At 37.8% G+C, this 15,043-nt stretch overlaps 1 protein-coding gene across 13 annotated transcripts in view; it reads right to left on the bottom strand.

The window, feature by feature from the left end:
- WDSUB1 (WD repeat, sterile alpha motif and U-box domain containing 1) overlaps positions 1-15,043 on the bottom strand; it is a 51,003-nt gene that overhangs the window by 24,722 nt on the left and 11,238 nt on the right. For 9 of the 13 annotated variants that reach the window (XM_004032684.5, XM_004032683.5, XM_019022804.4 and 6 more), the window contains one exon: positions 11,464-11,557. The exons of the other annotated variants lie outside the window; for them this stretch is intronic. In XM_004032684.5, the coding sequence (XP_004032732.1) occupies positions 11,464-11,557 (94 nt within the window). The remainder of the gene's footprint in view (positions 1-11,463; positions 11,558-15,043) is intronic. 13 annotated transcript variants of the gene reach the window in all.

Consider the following 15,043-nt stretch of genomic DNA (forward strand, 5'->3'; position numbering starts at 1 on the left):
TAAATAAAACACGACTCTATAACAAGTTAGTAACTGAATGGGAAAAACCACAAGGAAAAGCTATTATTTGCTACTTGGTTTTGTTTCAGATAGCACTATTCTTTACCACTGATAAGGCGTGCCTTAAATGCTAATCAGTGTATATATGTTTTGATTATGATCCATTTTTGAAAATTAGAATTCTAAACTTGATGTTGACTACATGATTCCTTGTAATGGTATAAAAATTACAAGCAGACATCTGGGGTTATGCTAGCAAAGAAAAAGAACATCACACACAGAAAAATACAACATTATAACAAAATGAGTAATTTAAAACAATGGATAAATATGCCTCTATCTGGCATTTCTACCCCCCTTGGAAACAGGCTTTATGCCAGAACAATATACACTACAAGGTGAAAAAACATCTGCAATACAAGTGGTACCACACTCTGCAGAACATTAATATTTGTACTTATTAAGGGAGCTGATCACAGTCTGACCACAGGATTCACACCTATTAGCTTAAAATTCCTTGTTCAGTAGACTCTCCAATGTTGATGATGGATACTGACTACAGAATCTTTGTCATAAGTTCAAAATAGAAATTATACTTTAAAAGTTCAAAGATATAAAATAAAACACAAGAATTTGGGAAGCATATACTGTCAGCCCTCCATATCCACAGGTTTCCTATCTGTGAATTCAACCATGAATCAAAATATTCAAGAAAAACATAATAAATTGAATATTCAGGAAAAAATAACAAAAAATAATACAAATAAAAATACTGCAAAACTATTTACATAGCCCTTACATTGTATTAGGTATTATAAGTAATCTAGAGATGATTTAAAGTATATAGATAATGTGTGTAGGTTACATGCAAATATTACACCATTTTATATAAGGGACTTGAGCATCCACAGGTTTTGGTATCCAAGGTAGCAGTCCTGGACCCAATCCCCTACAGACACCAACGGACAACTGTAATGCATTCCAGATGCAAAAAGAATTATAGCTTTCAATGTTAAACTGCATCCAAAATACAGTGAGAAATAGTATTGACAGCTAACACTACGTGAGTATGTATATGATGGACATAATTTACAGACACTTTTATTTAGTCCTAAGTTCTTCAAGGTACAAGTTCTTATTTGTGAAATATCTGAAATTCTTAGGCCAAATTCTGCTATTTTGAGCATCCTTAAAACACACACACAACTAAAGAGTGATGTCAGCAAGATGGCAGAGTATAACTTCCCATGCTTGTCCCCTCACAGGGACATAAATTTGAAAAAGTATCCACACACACACAAAAATACTTTCATAACAGCTAAGGAAACCAGGTCTCCAGCTATAGCTACATGGCTGGGGGTCAGGAGCATGTTAAATATTACTTTTCAAGATTATATGATGAGACGAAAGGAAAACTGGTCAACTGAAACATATATATATATATATATATATATATATATATATATATACACTTTAAATAAATGAACTGGTCATTGGGTGAACTGGCTTTTGGTTAATTGACCTAGAGCCCAGTTCTGCTTAAGCCTGACTTTTCTAAAGGGATAATTAGCCAAAATTTCATCTGGAGCTGGCTAGAGCCCAGCCATGCTAAGCTTACAAAGAAAATGGTTCTCTCATCTGGTCCCCATTACACTGTCTCAAATAAAATCCTCATTGGTACCACAAAACAAAAACAAAACCCCAAAATTAAAAAGAAATCCCACTTTCCTAGACTACCACCAGAGACAATTCAAACCAACTCATCACTTAATAAGCAGGATTATCCTTAGTGATCTCTATGAGCATTGGATTGGGAAGACAGAAATCAGTGTGACAAGCAAGAGTCCACATATGGGAATGGCAAGCAGTAAGGCTGAAAACACAGCCCCGAACAAAAATACAAAGCACCCTGAGTGTCTGCCCAAGGAATCTAGGTGATTTCACAGGCCACAGCTAGCCATGAGGGCAGTGGAATAAGTTCACTTGCTGATGAGGTATAAAAAGGAATTTGAGAAGCGCAAGGCCAAACATGAATAAACCAGTAGGAGACCACTGAATCCATGAAAAAAAAAAAAAACAAAAATTATAAACACATGAACAGACCTGCAGGCTCTGGAAGAAAGAAAGGATTTTAAACTCACTTCCTATTGCCTTTAGTTTAACTAATGATTCCAAGGAAGATGCAATAGGATTTGATAATTCATTAGATTTTGAGGAAGGTAAATTAGGGTTAGGGAAAAATAACAGAAGTTTTCAATATTTTGAGATTGGAGTTTGAGAGATCAGGAGAATAAAAGCCAACTTACATAGACACAAAATAGTTTGAAACTACTGAAGCAATAAAAACCCTCAAAATATTCCCTAAATTGAAGCCAAATCAACAACCACTAAACAAAAAATCCAACTGTTTGGTGTCCCTGGTTATGTATTTTCTTCCTGCTATAGTTCGTCCCCCAAATTTTCAGTACATACATTCTGCCACAATCTGCCCTGTCATCTTTCCCCCAGTTTCCTCATGAGGCAGGTATTCAACCTTTTGATACTCCATTCCTACAGTTTTGTGGTGCTCTAAAACCTCAGCTCTGCTCACTCAAGAATACAAGAGAAACCCATCAATTATATCTAGACAGCTACTGGACAACATCAACAACACATAGCTATGTGCTTGACATGGACGTGGTGTAATCACAGACTCCTCGAGATCCGTGACATCGCAGTGACCCATCTCAAAACTAACTTTGTACAATGGCCAAAAAACTAATCAAATACAATCACTAGCAATTATTTCCTGAGCCCAAGTATGTTCCTAACATTTAAAGGTTTTACACTTCAGTATTTTAATTTTAAATGTATTTATGTTTCTTCTCATTTAGAAAGGATTTGCAGTCTCTTACAAAGATAGAGCAAAAACAAAAGTTACGTGAAGAACCTGAAGGGGAAGAGAACGTAAGAATGAGGTGAGGGGAGAGAATGAAGGTGAAGATTAATATAGATTAATATCGAAAACACGTGTCATAGGTCCAGTCCACTTTGCCAAAGAAAGGTTGCAAGTTTGATTCTGAGCTTCTTCAGTAGCAATGCAAAAAGGAAATATGATCAGTTATGCAATGTAAAATAGAAACACAAACCCAATGCTTGGGGAAAAAGGACATGAAGCCCTCAGACTGAGACCTGACAGGACCACTTTCCCCAAGGCCTTTAGAGGAGGATGCTATGAAACATAAACCGAGTCCTCAACAACTCTTCCTGAATGAAAATAAGTTTCAAAGAGCTGTTCTGTAATGCTGCTTACTGTAAGCTAATGGCTAATAGCTCAATTCAGAAAAATGGGGTAAAATACATTATATAATTGGTGTTCTGGATTACATAAATTGTATCTATTATTTTATGTACTATTTAATATATATGTATTGAGCAGTGATGTCCCAAACATAATAAATGCTTTATCTGCATTTTCTTAATCTTCATAACAATGTTATGAGGAAAGTGCTATTACATTCTCCATTTTATAGTCAGAACATGAAGCTGGGAGAAGACACGGAACCAGAACTTGTTCAAGGTCCTGCACCTAGTTAAGTGGCAAGGCTGGGGTTAAAACCCAGTTCTGTGTAATTCTAAAACCCATGTTTTTTAATATTATGCTTGCTAAAATATCTTCCCCCAATGTATCAAAATTGATTCAACACAGGCACATACTCTGATGATTTCAGCCTAAAAACTTGAAAAGTGATGGTGTGGCTATTCAAATTTCACTAAAGCTCTCAGAAGACATCTAATTTCAAGCAATCTAGCATCTGATAACCCTCCGTGATACACAGATGGCAACGTGTCCTTTTCAGTTACTAAATGAACTTACTTGTTCAACAGGACTGTTAGCAATATTGTAGAGAAAAACATGATTTGCATTTTGGGAAAGATAACCTTAAGCCTTCTTCAGCTAGTCATCGCTGAGCAAGAGGGGGCTGTTCATGAAAGCACTCCTAACTCGTGACAATAAACTCTATCATTTACTCACAAAATAGAAAAGATATAAACAACTGTCTTATTGGGGAGAGGAGAAACTTATTTCCCACCCCATCTGGGGTAAGATTCTTGGCCTCTTTCCTCCCTCTCATGCCCAGCGGAAAATAAATGACAGATACCTGGAGAGTGTGGGGCAAGCGCTGGGCCATGGAGCTGAGCCCCTTCTGGATTTTCTCTTTTTTCTGATCTGCACTGGCAGGGGAAGACTGCAGTGGTACATGTAGAAGAATAAAACTAGATCCTCATCTCTCACCTTATACAAAAAATCAACTCAAGATGAATCAAAGACTTAAATATAAGACCTGAAATAAAAATTTCAGAAGACAACATTGGAAAAACTCTTTTAGACATTGGCTTAGGCTAAGAGTTCATGATCAAGCACCCAAAAGCAAATGCAACAAAAGGAAAGACAAATAGACGGGACTTAATTAAACTAAAATGCTTCTGCACAGCAAGAAATAATCAGCAAATAATGCCGATCAAAAGTCATGTTACCCAGTCCCGTATTGCCCTCTCATTGGTTTTCAACTCAAGAAAAGGAAAAGGGCCAGGCGCAGTGGTTCACACTTCTAATCACAGCACTTTGGGAGGCTGAGGTAGGCGGATCACCTGAGGTCAGGAGTTCGAGACCAGCCTGGCCAACATGGTGAAACCCTGTCTCTACTAAAAATACAAAAATTAGCCAGGCGTGGTCGCGGGCGCCTGTAATCCCAGCTACTTGGGAGGCTAACGCAGGAGAATCACTTGAACCTGGAAGGCAGAGGTTGCAGTGAGCTGAGATCGCGCCATTGCAGTCCAGACTGGGTAACAAGAGCGAAACTCCATCTCAAAAAAAAAAAAAAAAAAACAACAACAACAACAACAAAAAACAACTCCTAACTGGCTGGGCCTGGTTGCACACACCTATAGTTCCAGCTACTTGACAGGCTGAAGTGGGATGACTGTTTGAGCCCAGGAAGTCAAGGCTCCAGTGAGCCACTCCAGCCTGGGTAATGGAGTGAGGCCTTATCTCTAAAGCAAACACACACACACACACACACACACTCACTCTCTCTCTCTCTTCTTCCTTTCTGTCTCTCTCTCACACACAACTGTGGGCATTTTAAAAACTCATTTCCAAGGAATCCTAAACTCTGAGACCTTCTGGAAACAGGCAGACTTTATTTGAATTACAAAGACTGACCCGGCTAGGTGTGGTGACTCATGCCTGTAATCCCAACACTTTGGGAGGCCAAGGTGGGAGGATCACTTGAGCCCAGGAATGAGATCCCTGACTCTACAAAAAATACAAAAATTAGCCAAGCATGGTGGCCTGCAAGTGTAGTCCCAGCTACTCAGGAGGCTGAGGTGGGAGGATCACTTGAGGCCAGGAGGTCAGGGCTGCAGTAAGCCATGATAGTGCCATCACACTCCAGCCTGGGTGACAGAGGAGACCCTGTCCCAAAAAAAAGACTGACCCTTCCTGTTTTAACAGCGGCTGATAATGTTTGTTGTATCTGGCTAGATCAAGAGAAGTAGGGTGGAACAAAAGACAAATTCTGCTAAGGGGCTGGAGCGAAGTTATTAGGGGACAGAAGTGGAGAAAGACCAAGGGAAAAACCTCTTGTGTATTTTGCTACAGGACCTGTAATGCCATCACAGCTCTGAGGGCTGGTGGAATATGTGAAGCAGATGTGAAAATCCAGCTATCTTCTGCTATGCTAGACATCGAAAAGATCTTCAAAAATGTAGAACAATGCCACTCTTTTCACTGTTTATTTTTTCCTCAAAAAGCTAATATGCAATAATCTATTGCTTTTAAATGAATTTAAAATATTTCAGAATATTCTCGATTGTATTTTCTAGTATTATAAATAGTGATAGATGTAACCCATATAAGCAAAAGCTCTTTAGGGTAATAACTTTTAAGAGTGTCAAGGAATCTTACTTTTTTTTTGAGACAGAATCTTGCTCTGTCGCCCAGGCTGGAGTGCGGTGGCACGATCTGGACTCACCGCAAGCTCCGCCTCCCGGGTTCACGCCATTCTCCTGCCTCAGCCTCCGGAGTAGCTGGGACTACAGGCACCCGCCACCATGCCTGGCTAATTTTTTGTATTTTTAGTACAGATGGGGTTTCACCATGTTAGCCAGGATGGTCTTGATCTCCTGACCTCATGATCCGCCCGCCTCGGCCTCCCAAAGTGCTGGGATTACAGGCGTGAGCCACCGCGCCCGGCCAGGGAATCTTACTTTTAAGAATGTCAAGGAATCTTAAGACCAAAAAGTATAAGAACCACTGACCTAAATCATGATTCAATTCTTCACTTCTTTATTCTGACCTATAACCGCATTCTGTTGTCCATTCACTTTTCATCTCTAGCCACTTATATTCATCTCTAGACACTAGTCTCCTATAGCTAGGCTTTGCATGTTAGAATTGCTTTAGAAGTTTCAGAAGTTCTCCTAAATTTAATATATAAGGTTTGAACAAGTTCTAACACCATCCTAGGTTCTCAGGGGTTTTTTTGTTGTTTTTTGTTTTGAGTCAGGGTTTCACTCTGTTGCCTAGGCTGGAGTTTAGTGGCATGATTGCGGCTCACTGCAGCCTCCACTGCCTAGGCTCAAGTGATCCTCCCACCTCAGCCTCCTGAGGAGCTAGGACCACAGGTGCAAGCCACCATGCTTAGCTAACTTTTTATTATTTGTAGAGACCAGGTCTTCCTATGTTGCCCAGGCTGGTCTCAAACTCCTGGGCACAAGTGATCCTCCTGCCTCAGCCTCCCAAAGTGGTGGGATTACAGGCATGAGCCACCATGCCCGGTCCATCCTAGGTTCTCTGTTATCTCCACAATCTGTTTTTCTGGCCTCATTTCTCCTTATTTATTTGAATGTTTATTATACATTTTAATCTACTCAAGAATTTCCTGCCTCCTGGAATGCTCTTTCTGTTCCTCAATCTTCCCATATCTGCATAGAAATTCTACACTGCCTTTTCCAAGGCCACCCCATCTATGCCGTACACACTTTCATTAGTACACCTCTTTTTTCTTTTTTCTTTTTTTTTTTTTAAAGAGACAAGTTCTGACTTTGTTGCCCAGGCTGGAGTGCAGTGGCATGATCATAGGTTGCTGCAGCCTCAAACTCCTGGGCTCAGGGGATTCTCCTGCCTCAGCCTCCCAAGTAGCTGAGACTACAGGCACACACCCCTATGCCCAGCTAATTTCTTTAATTTTTTTTTGTAGGGACTGGGTCTCACTGTGTTGTCCGGGCTGGTCTCAAACTCCTGGCCTCAAGTGATCCTTCTGCCTTGACCTCTCAAAGTGTTGGAATAACAGGCATGAGCTCCACGCCCAGCCCTTAGTACACAATTCTGACCTACAACCACATTCTGCTGTCCATTCACTTTCCATCTCTAGCCACTTATATTCATATACAGCCTCCTTTTTATCCTACTCACTTTTTTTCAGTCTCCCTCTTTCCCATACGTATTCATTCTATCTTATCATTGACTTTTAGTCACAAATAGAATCTATCATTAACTAATTGACCTATTTTTATCTACTAAGTATGATTTAAATATGCCTGTCAATTCTTCTAAAAACTAAATGTTTATTAAGTTTATTAATTTACATTTCTCATTCATTTGCCTGTATATTTGTCCAAATAAACTAGAAATATTCAGAAAAATATTTGAATGTGACCTTGAGCAACACCATATACCCAAAAGCACTTGATAATGTAAACTTCCATTTATCCAGAATGACTGGGAAAGACACATTTCCATAAATACAATGTTAACTAAGACACACATATATACAAACTGGCAAAGAATTATACCGCTATAAAATGAACTTAAAACAATATTGAGTATCACTTAACACTTCCTCCATGACTCAGAGGATAAGTACATGTCAGGGTCTTGCAGTGTTATTAGTTCATCACTATGAACATCAACTACTAAATAGAAAAGAGGGGACTTAAAATGTCTTCAAGAGCACAAACGCTGTCTTATACTTCCTTTTCTATGCCCTATTCCAACTGGCAGAGAGCTGGGCACATAATCATTCTGTCAACTAACCTGTCCCCTAACACAGCAGACAGAGTTCAACTTTATTTGTTTAAACTTTCCAATGATTTAAATTCTAGGTCAAAAGACAATTACTACAAATACTTTTTGATGATGAATAATCTTCATCTTTAGAGATCAAACAGCCACATCTACAATAATGACAACAACATAACTAGTAATTTGGCTGTTTGGCAAGAATTGGAGTATATGGAAAAAAAGAACCATCAACCTTAGTCCAGACATTCTAAATGGAGGTTAGGAGCCTAAATATCTTAGCTGGAATGAAAGCTGCTATGAAGAGCCATAAATGTGGGTCAGAATGCTATGACCTGTGAGATCAGACAGGAAAGTTTTAGAAAATCTAATGGCAAGGAGAAAATATACAAAAGTATTCAAAAGGAAAAGACTATAAAGTAATTGAATCATGCAACGATGTTCCAGCCCATTGCCTAACAGAATAAAGCTTTGAAAAATAAAAGCCAAGGTTGACAATTTCAACACAGAACTGGAAATCATAAAAAGTGACACCACTGAAAAAAATTGCCAAATAGGAATTCTAGGACCAAAAAATAAAATAAGCAAAATTAAGAATTCAATGGACCAGTTTAATATATTAGCTGAAGAAAGGAAAGGGAAAACCATCCAGAATGAAGCACAGGAAACAGGAAAAAACAAACAAACAAAAAAACAAAACAGAAGCATAAATACAAAAGAGAGAATAAAGTTTACAGTGAGGTGTAATGTGCCTTTAATTGGAATCCCAGAATTAGAGGACAGAAAGAAAGGAACAGAGGCAATATCTGAAGAGATAATAAATAAGAATTTTCCAAAAGTGGTAAAATATCTTTCCACAGATTTTTTTTTTTTTTTTTTTTTGAGATGGAGTCTTGCTCTGTCACCCAGGCTGGAGTGCAGTGGTGTGATCTCAGCTCACTGCAACCTCCACCTCTTGGGTTCAAGCAACTCTCCTGCCTCAGCCTCCTGAGTAGCTGGAATTACAGGTGCCCACCATCATGCCTGGCTAATTTTTGTATTTTTAGTAGAGATGAGGTTTCACCATGTTAGCCAGGCTGGTCATGAACTCCTGAGCTCAAGTGATAGGCCTGCCTCTGCCTCCCAAAGTGCTGGGATTACAGGCTTGAACCACCACACCCTGCCAAATATCATTCCAAGGATTTAAGAAGTTCAATGAATTCCAAGCAAACTAAATAGGAAACTCATATGTAGATACAAAGTGGATGTGCAAAAACCTCAAAACAGAAAATTTCATGAGCAGCCAGAGAAAAACACATGAATTACATCCAAAGGAACAACAGTTAGAATGAAACTAACTTTTCTATAGCAATACACAACAATAATATACCCTAAAATTTGTTTGTTCCAACAAAGCAAGGTTGGTTTAACATTTAAAAATCTTGTAATTCACTCCACTAACAGAGTAACAGAGAAAAATTCTATCATCTCAAAGATGTAGGAAAAATCATCTGATGAAATACAATACCCTTGCATGATTAAAAAAATAACAACAAAACTCTTACAAACTAAAAGGAATAGAAGAATAAAGCTTATCTCCCCAAAACCTACAATGATCATATTGAATAATGAAAGCTTTCCCTCTGCAGTGAGGAATCAGACAAGGCCTGTTATTGCCGCTTTTATTATCCTGGTAGTATCAACAGTTCAGTAAGGCACAGAAGATACCAAAGATATAAGGATTAGAAAGGAAGGAACAAAACCATCATTATCCACAAATGATCTGATTTCGTATACATATAATCCAAAATAAGAAATTTCCTAGGTAAGTCCAATTTATTTCCATTATATATTTCCTTATATTGGCCACATCTTTTATATACTAACAACAAGTGCCTAGAAAGAAGGCTAATAAAAGATGAGAACTTCTACACAGAAGACAATTATTGAAATTCAAAGATAAATAAATGAAGAAATATGTAACATTCTCAGATTACAAGACCAATATCATAAAGATGTCAATTCTCCCCGAATTCATCAGACTCTATATAATCCTAATTAAAACCCAAACAGGTTTGTGTGTGTGGAGACAGGAATTGGGGCAATTTAACAAGTTGATTCTAAAATTTACATGAAAATATCAATAGCTAGGAATAGACAAAATATAAAGCCTGGGAAAGACAGAATGATATTAGAGCAAGGACAGAAACAGAACAAAGTAGCAGAAACAGTAGTTAAGAAACAGACTCACAAATATATTGTCAGTGATTTCTGACAAGGGAGTACAACAAAATGGAGGAGAAAAGTGGTCTTTTCAATACGTAGTACTAGGACAACTGGATATTCACGTAGAAAAGAATAAAATGGGATTCCTATTGCACATCATACACATTAAGTGTGAAAGGCAAAACAACGAAGGTCTTAGAATATAGGAAAATATCTTCATGACCTCAGAACATAAAGAAGCTGACTACACTAAAATTATAAACTGTGAAAAGGCAAATCTAGAGGCTGGGAAAATATATTTGCAACTAGCAACAAATGGCTCAAATATAAAAATACACACACACACATATACATATATAACAACAAATCAGTAAGAAAAAGATAACCTAGAGAAAAAAATGGGCCGGAGGCATGAACAGGCACTTCATACAAGAGAAAATACATATGGCTAATAAACTTCTGAAAAGGTTCCAACCACTTTGTTCTGGGGAAACGCAAATTAAAACCATAGTAAGGCAACATTACACACTCATCAGAACGGCTAAAATTTTAAGAACTCACAATACCAAGTACAGGCTAGGATACAAAACAACACTGCTATAGAAGTATTAATTGTTCAGCCACTTGGAAACTGTTGTTATCTGCCAAAGTTGAAAATGCACATATTCTATGACTCAGCAAGGCCATTCCTATGTACTTATCTTACAGAAATGCATGAACATGTATACCAGGACATACAATATATCCATAGAATTATTATTGTAATGCTCTCAAACCAGAAACAATCATATAACCATTAACATTAAAATGAACTATTATATATATTATAACATATCCATGCCATGGAATATTACACAGCAATGAAAATCAAAGGGCCACAGCTCCGGGCAATAATATGAATTAATGTCACAAGTGTAATATTGGGTACAGGAAGCCTGACAAAATAATTCATATTGCATAATTTGTTTTAGGTCAGTTTTAAAGAAAACAGCAGTAGTGCATATGATCTAACATGTTGTCACCAAAAAGGGGCACTTGGAAGGGGAGGGCTTCTGGGGCAGAACCAGCAATGTTCTATTTCTTGACCTTTGTGGTGGCTCATCAAGCTATTCTTTGAGGTTTCATGTACTTTTCCGTGTGTCTGTTTGATTTCATATAAAAATGGTTTAGGAAAATTAAACCAACTAGCTTACCCTGAGACTAGCATCTGCCCATCATGGGAAAAAGCACAAGCCAGAACAGGAGCACAGTGCCCACTCAGTGTACTTTTATATTTTAATTCAAAACCTGCAAATAACAAGGTAACAGAGATTAGAAAGCTGATCATGCTTAGAATTGATTTTTAAGTCAACACCATTTCACTTATTTATTTAACAAATAATCTTTGAGTGCCTAAAGGACACAAAAATTAAAAATCCTCATGCAGCTCAGATATCTATAAGGAAATAATTGGGATGCAGTGTGATTAACTGGTTTCTGTTGACCAAAGAATAAAGTCAAGTTTTTAAAGAATTGAAGTAGTTTTACTCAGAAGTCTTACTGAGGACTATAGACTAAGGCCTATGGCCTGGGAGCTACAGGGCAATCTGTGAGACCACTCCAAAGCAGCGTTTCAGCCCGCTGCGTACATACAGGTGGTAGAGGTTTAGTATGTGCAAAATCACGTCAAACAGAAGTTACATTAAAGCAGAATCACCTCAAGGTCTGGGTTTAAGAGTACATCTGGTTATAGATTTCTAAAGTGCATTCGGTTACGGATTGCAGAAACATGATCACTAACCCCACTGGACGTTATCTCAGGTAAGAAAAGGCAAGGCTGGGCTCATTTATCTTTTAAGGAATGTAGTGACTCAGGCAAGAGACATGGGGGACTCTGTGCTCTCCTCTGTTTTGTCTTCAAGGCATTCCTCCAGAGAGCTGCACGTTGTCACAGAGTCGGGGGATTTGTCAAATTATGCTGGCAAGCAGAAAGGAGCAAACATGGCTTCTTATGTTTGTTACTCTGTCTCACATTTCAAAAGCTCAGTAATGGATTTTAAAAAGCAGTTCAACAAAGGCTAGATGGGGTAATTTCATAACTACCAAAATTTTTAACTTTTAAACTATACCACAATTTTAGTGTCTGATAAAAACAAAATACACCAATTGCCCAAAAGACTTAAAAAAAATGCTTATAATTTTTTAAATCTGGCACTTAAAAATATTTTCTCACCTGTAAAAAAATACTTTCTCATCCTGTAAATAATCAATGGTAATTTACACATCTTGTAATTCCAATATTATCTTTATAAAATATAACACTCCTACAAAGTATAAAAAGGTATAAAATCCTTTTCATGCGTTTAGAATTACTAAATATAAACATCACAACTACTTTAAAAGTATACTGAGGGAATTCAATATATTTTGGTGACAACTTAAAAAAAGAAATTGGCAGGGGTTGGGAAGGAAGGCAAAGGAAATACACAAGGGAAATTTACAACTACATCAGACACAATAAAACCTTTTTTGAAGTGTTAAATGTCTTTTAGTGAGGATAACAAGCATTTAACTAAAGAAAAAGGTCATCAGAGTAAGTAAAAGTTTCAAGCTCAAAACAGGAAAAAATATATATTTTTATCTGGGAGAGCAGACACACACACTAAAGACACCGTGCTAAGTGCTAGAAATACAATGATAAACTTCAAAAGGCTTTAATTCTAACTGGGAACAGAGCAATAAATGGGCATGATTAATCAAACAAAGCAAACATATTAAGTTGCGCACCAAATTAAGACTATAAAACTTCAATACAACAGTAATAGGTTATGTCCTCAAGTATAAGACCCATATGTCTCTCTACTCCTCCCTACAAATAAGCAAATAATAAGGTACAAATGGTGATAAATGCTTTATGAAAAGATTTTATTTTATTTATTTTTTTTTTTTGAGAGCATCTCCTTCTGTCACCCAGGCTGGAGTGCAGTGGTACAGTCTCAGCTCACTGCAACCTCCGCCTCCTGGGTTCAAGTGATTCTCCTGACTCAGGCTCCCAAGAAGCTGGGACTACAGGTGTGCACTACCACACCTGGCTAATTTTTGTATTTTTGTCGAGACAGGGTTTCACCATGTTGGCCAGGCTGGTATCGAACTCCTGACCTCAAGTGATCCGCCTGCCTCAGCCTCCCAAAGTGCTGGGATTACAGGCGTGAGCCACCACGCCCAGCCATATGAAAAGGTTTTAACTGCACGTTTATAAACTGTCATGTATGTTTTTGTTAAAAAGTCAGTGTCAACATATTTTCCAGTAAACATATCAAAGGCTTTACTTTTGAACAATTACTAAAGAACATATTTATTTCCTGATAAAAGGTTCTTCTCTATACACTATACACTAGGATAATTATGAACAACAAAAATATAGTTTGTCATTTAACTGAAGCTTACTAGGTAACAAATAATAATATTCTGAGGCTCCTGAATCAATCAAGATGACCACAAAATTTCAGATTCCCCATGAAAATGTCAAGGAAGGAATTAATAAAGACAGAAATGTACACTGGTAAAGAGAGTGGGAAGAGGGGCATCAGCAAACCAGAAACTGAATCAACTTTGGGGAGGGAGAAAGCACATTAAGTAATGAAGAAGTATAAAAAAATAACAGCCCAGCATACAAAGAGACAGGGGTATAGCCAAGAAAGTTATCTGCTCTAGAAAACACCCCAAGACTGGCCAAGCGCAGTGGCTCACACCTGTAATCCCAGCATTTTGAGAGGCCAAGGTGCGAGGATCATTTGAGGCCCAGAGTTCGAGACCATCCTGAGAAACAAACTGAGACACTGTCTCTATAAAAAATTTAAAAATTAGCCAGGGCAAGACCCAGGAGAGGAGACGGAGAGGGTAGGAAGAAAATACCTCAAGGTTCCAGAATATCAATAGCCAGGAAAAAGGAAAATTAGAATGACACAGACATAGACCTGAAAAGAGAAAAAATGAACTGACTGACTGTATACAGACCATTCAGTGTCTACCTCCAATCTCTCCCCAACTTCACCCTTAGTATGCTGCACAAAAGCCAAGCATTTATCCCTGGCAAAACCCTTCAAAAAATACAACTGCCTGGGAAGCTCTAGGGTGACAGAGTGTCTACTCCCTAAGTCCCCAATCCCTCACCCAGAAGGGCCAACTACCCACCTCCTCATCCTAGAGGGAAGCCAGCAATAACAAACCACTTCTGTGCACAGAGCTTCTAAACATTGTCTAATTCTTAAATGCAAACAGAATACTAAGCAAAAAGGGGACTCAACTGCAAACAAAGATCAGAAAACAGAAGGGAACTTAAAGCAAAAACTCCTAAATGACATCCTGAGAGTTTTGAGATCTTACATTTATAAAGGACACTATGAAAAGAAAACAAAGAAGATGGTGAGCTTTTAGAATCTGAAAATATGATTAATGCGATAAAACATTCAAAAAAAGGTTAAGAGAAAAAGCAGAGAAATTTTCCCCTAAAGCACAAGAAAAGAGAGAGAAATGTGGGGGATAAAAAAAGAGAATCAATTCAGGAGGCCCAACATTCAATTAATGGAAGTTGTAAAAAGAGAGATGAATTAAAGAAATAACATAACGGAATAATTTATTCCAAAACTGTACAAAATAAGCTTCCTGACTGAAAGGGTCACCTGATGGAATAGTACAATGGATGGGAAAAGACCCACACACTAACAAAAAGCAGTACCTACAGTGAATAAATAAAAAAATGTAGTGGTATAAACAATGTTTACAGAAACTGTG

Source organism: Gorilla gorilla, chromosome 11, assembly GCF_029281585.2.
Source record: "Gorilla gorilla gorilla isolate KB3781 chromosome 11, NHGRI_mGorGor1-v2.1_pri, whole genome shotgun sequence".
Classification (NCBI taxonomy): Eukaryota; Metazoa; Chordata; class Mammalia; order Primates; family Hominidae; genus Gorilla; species Gorilla gorilla.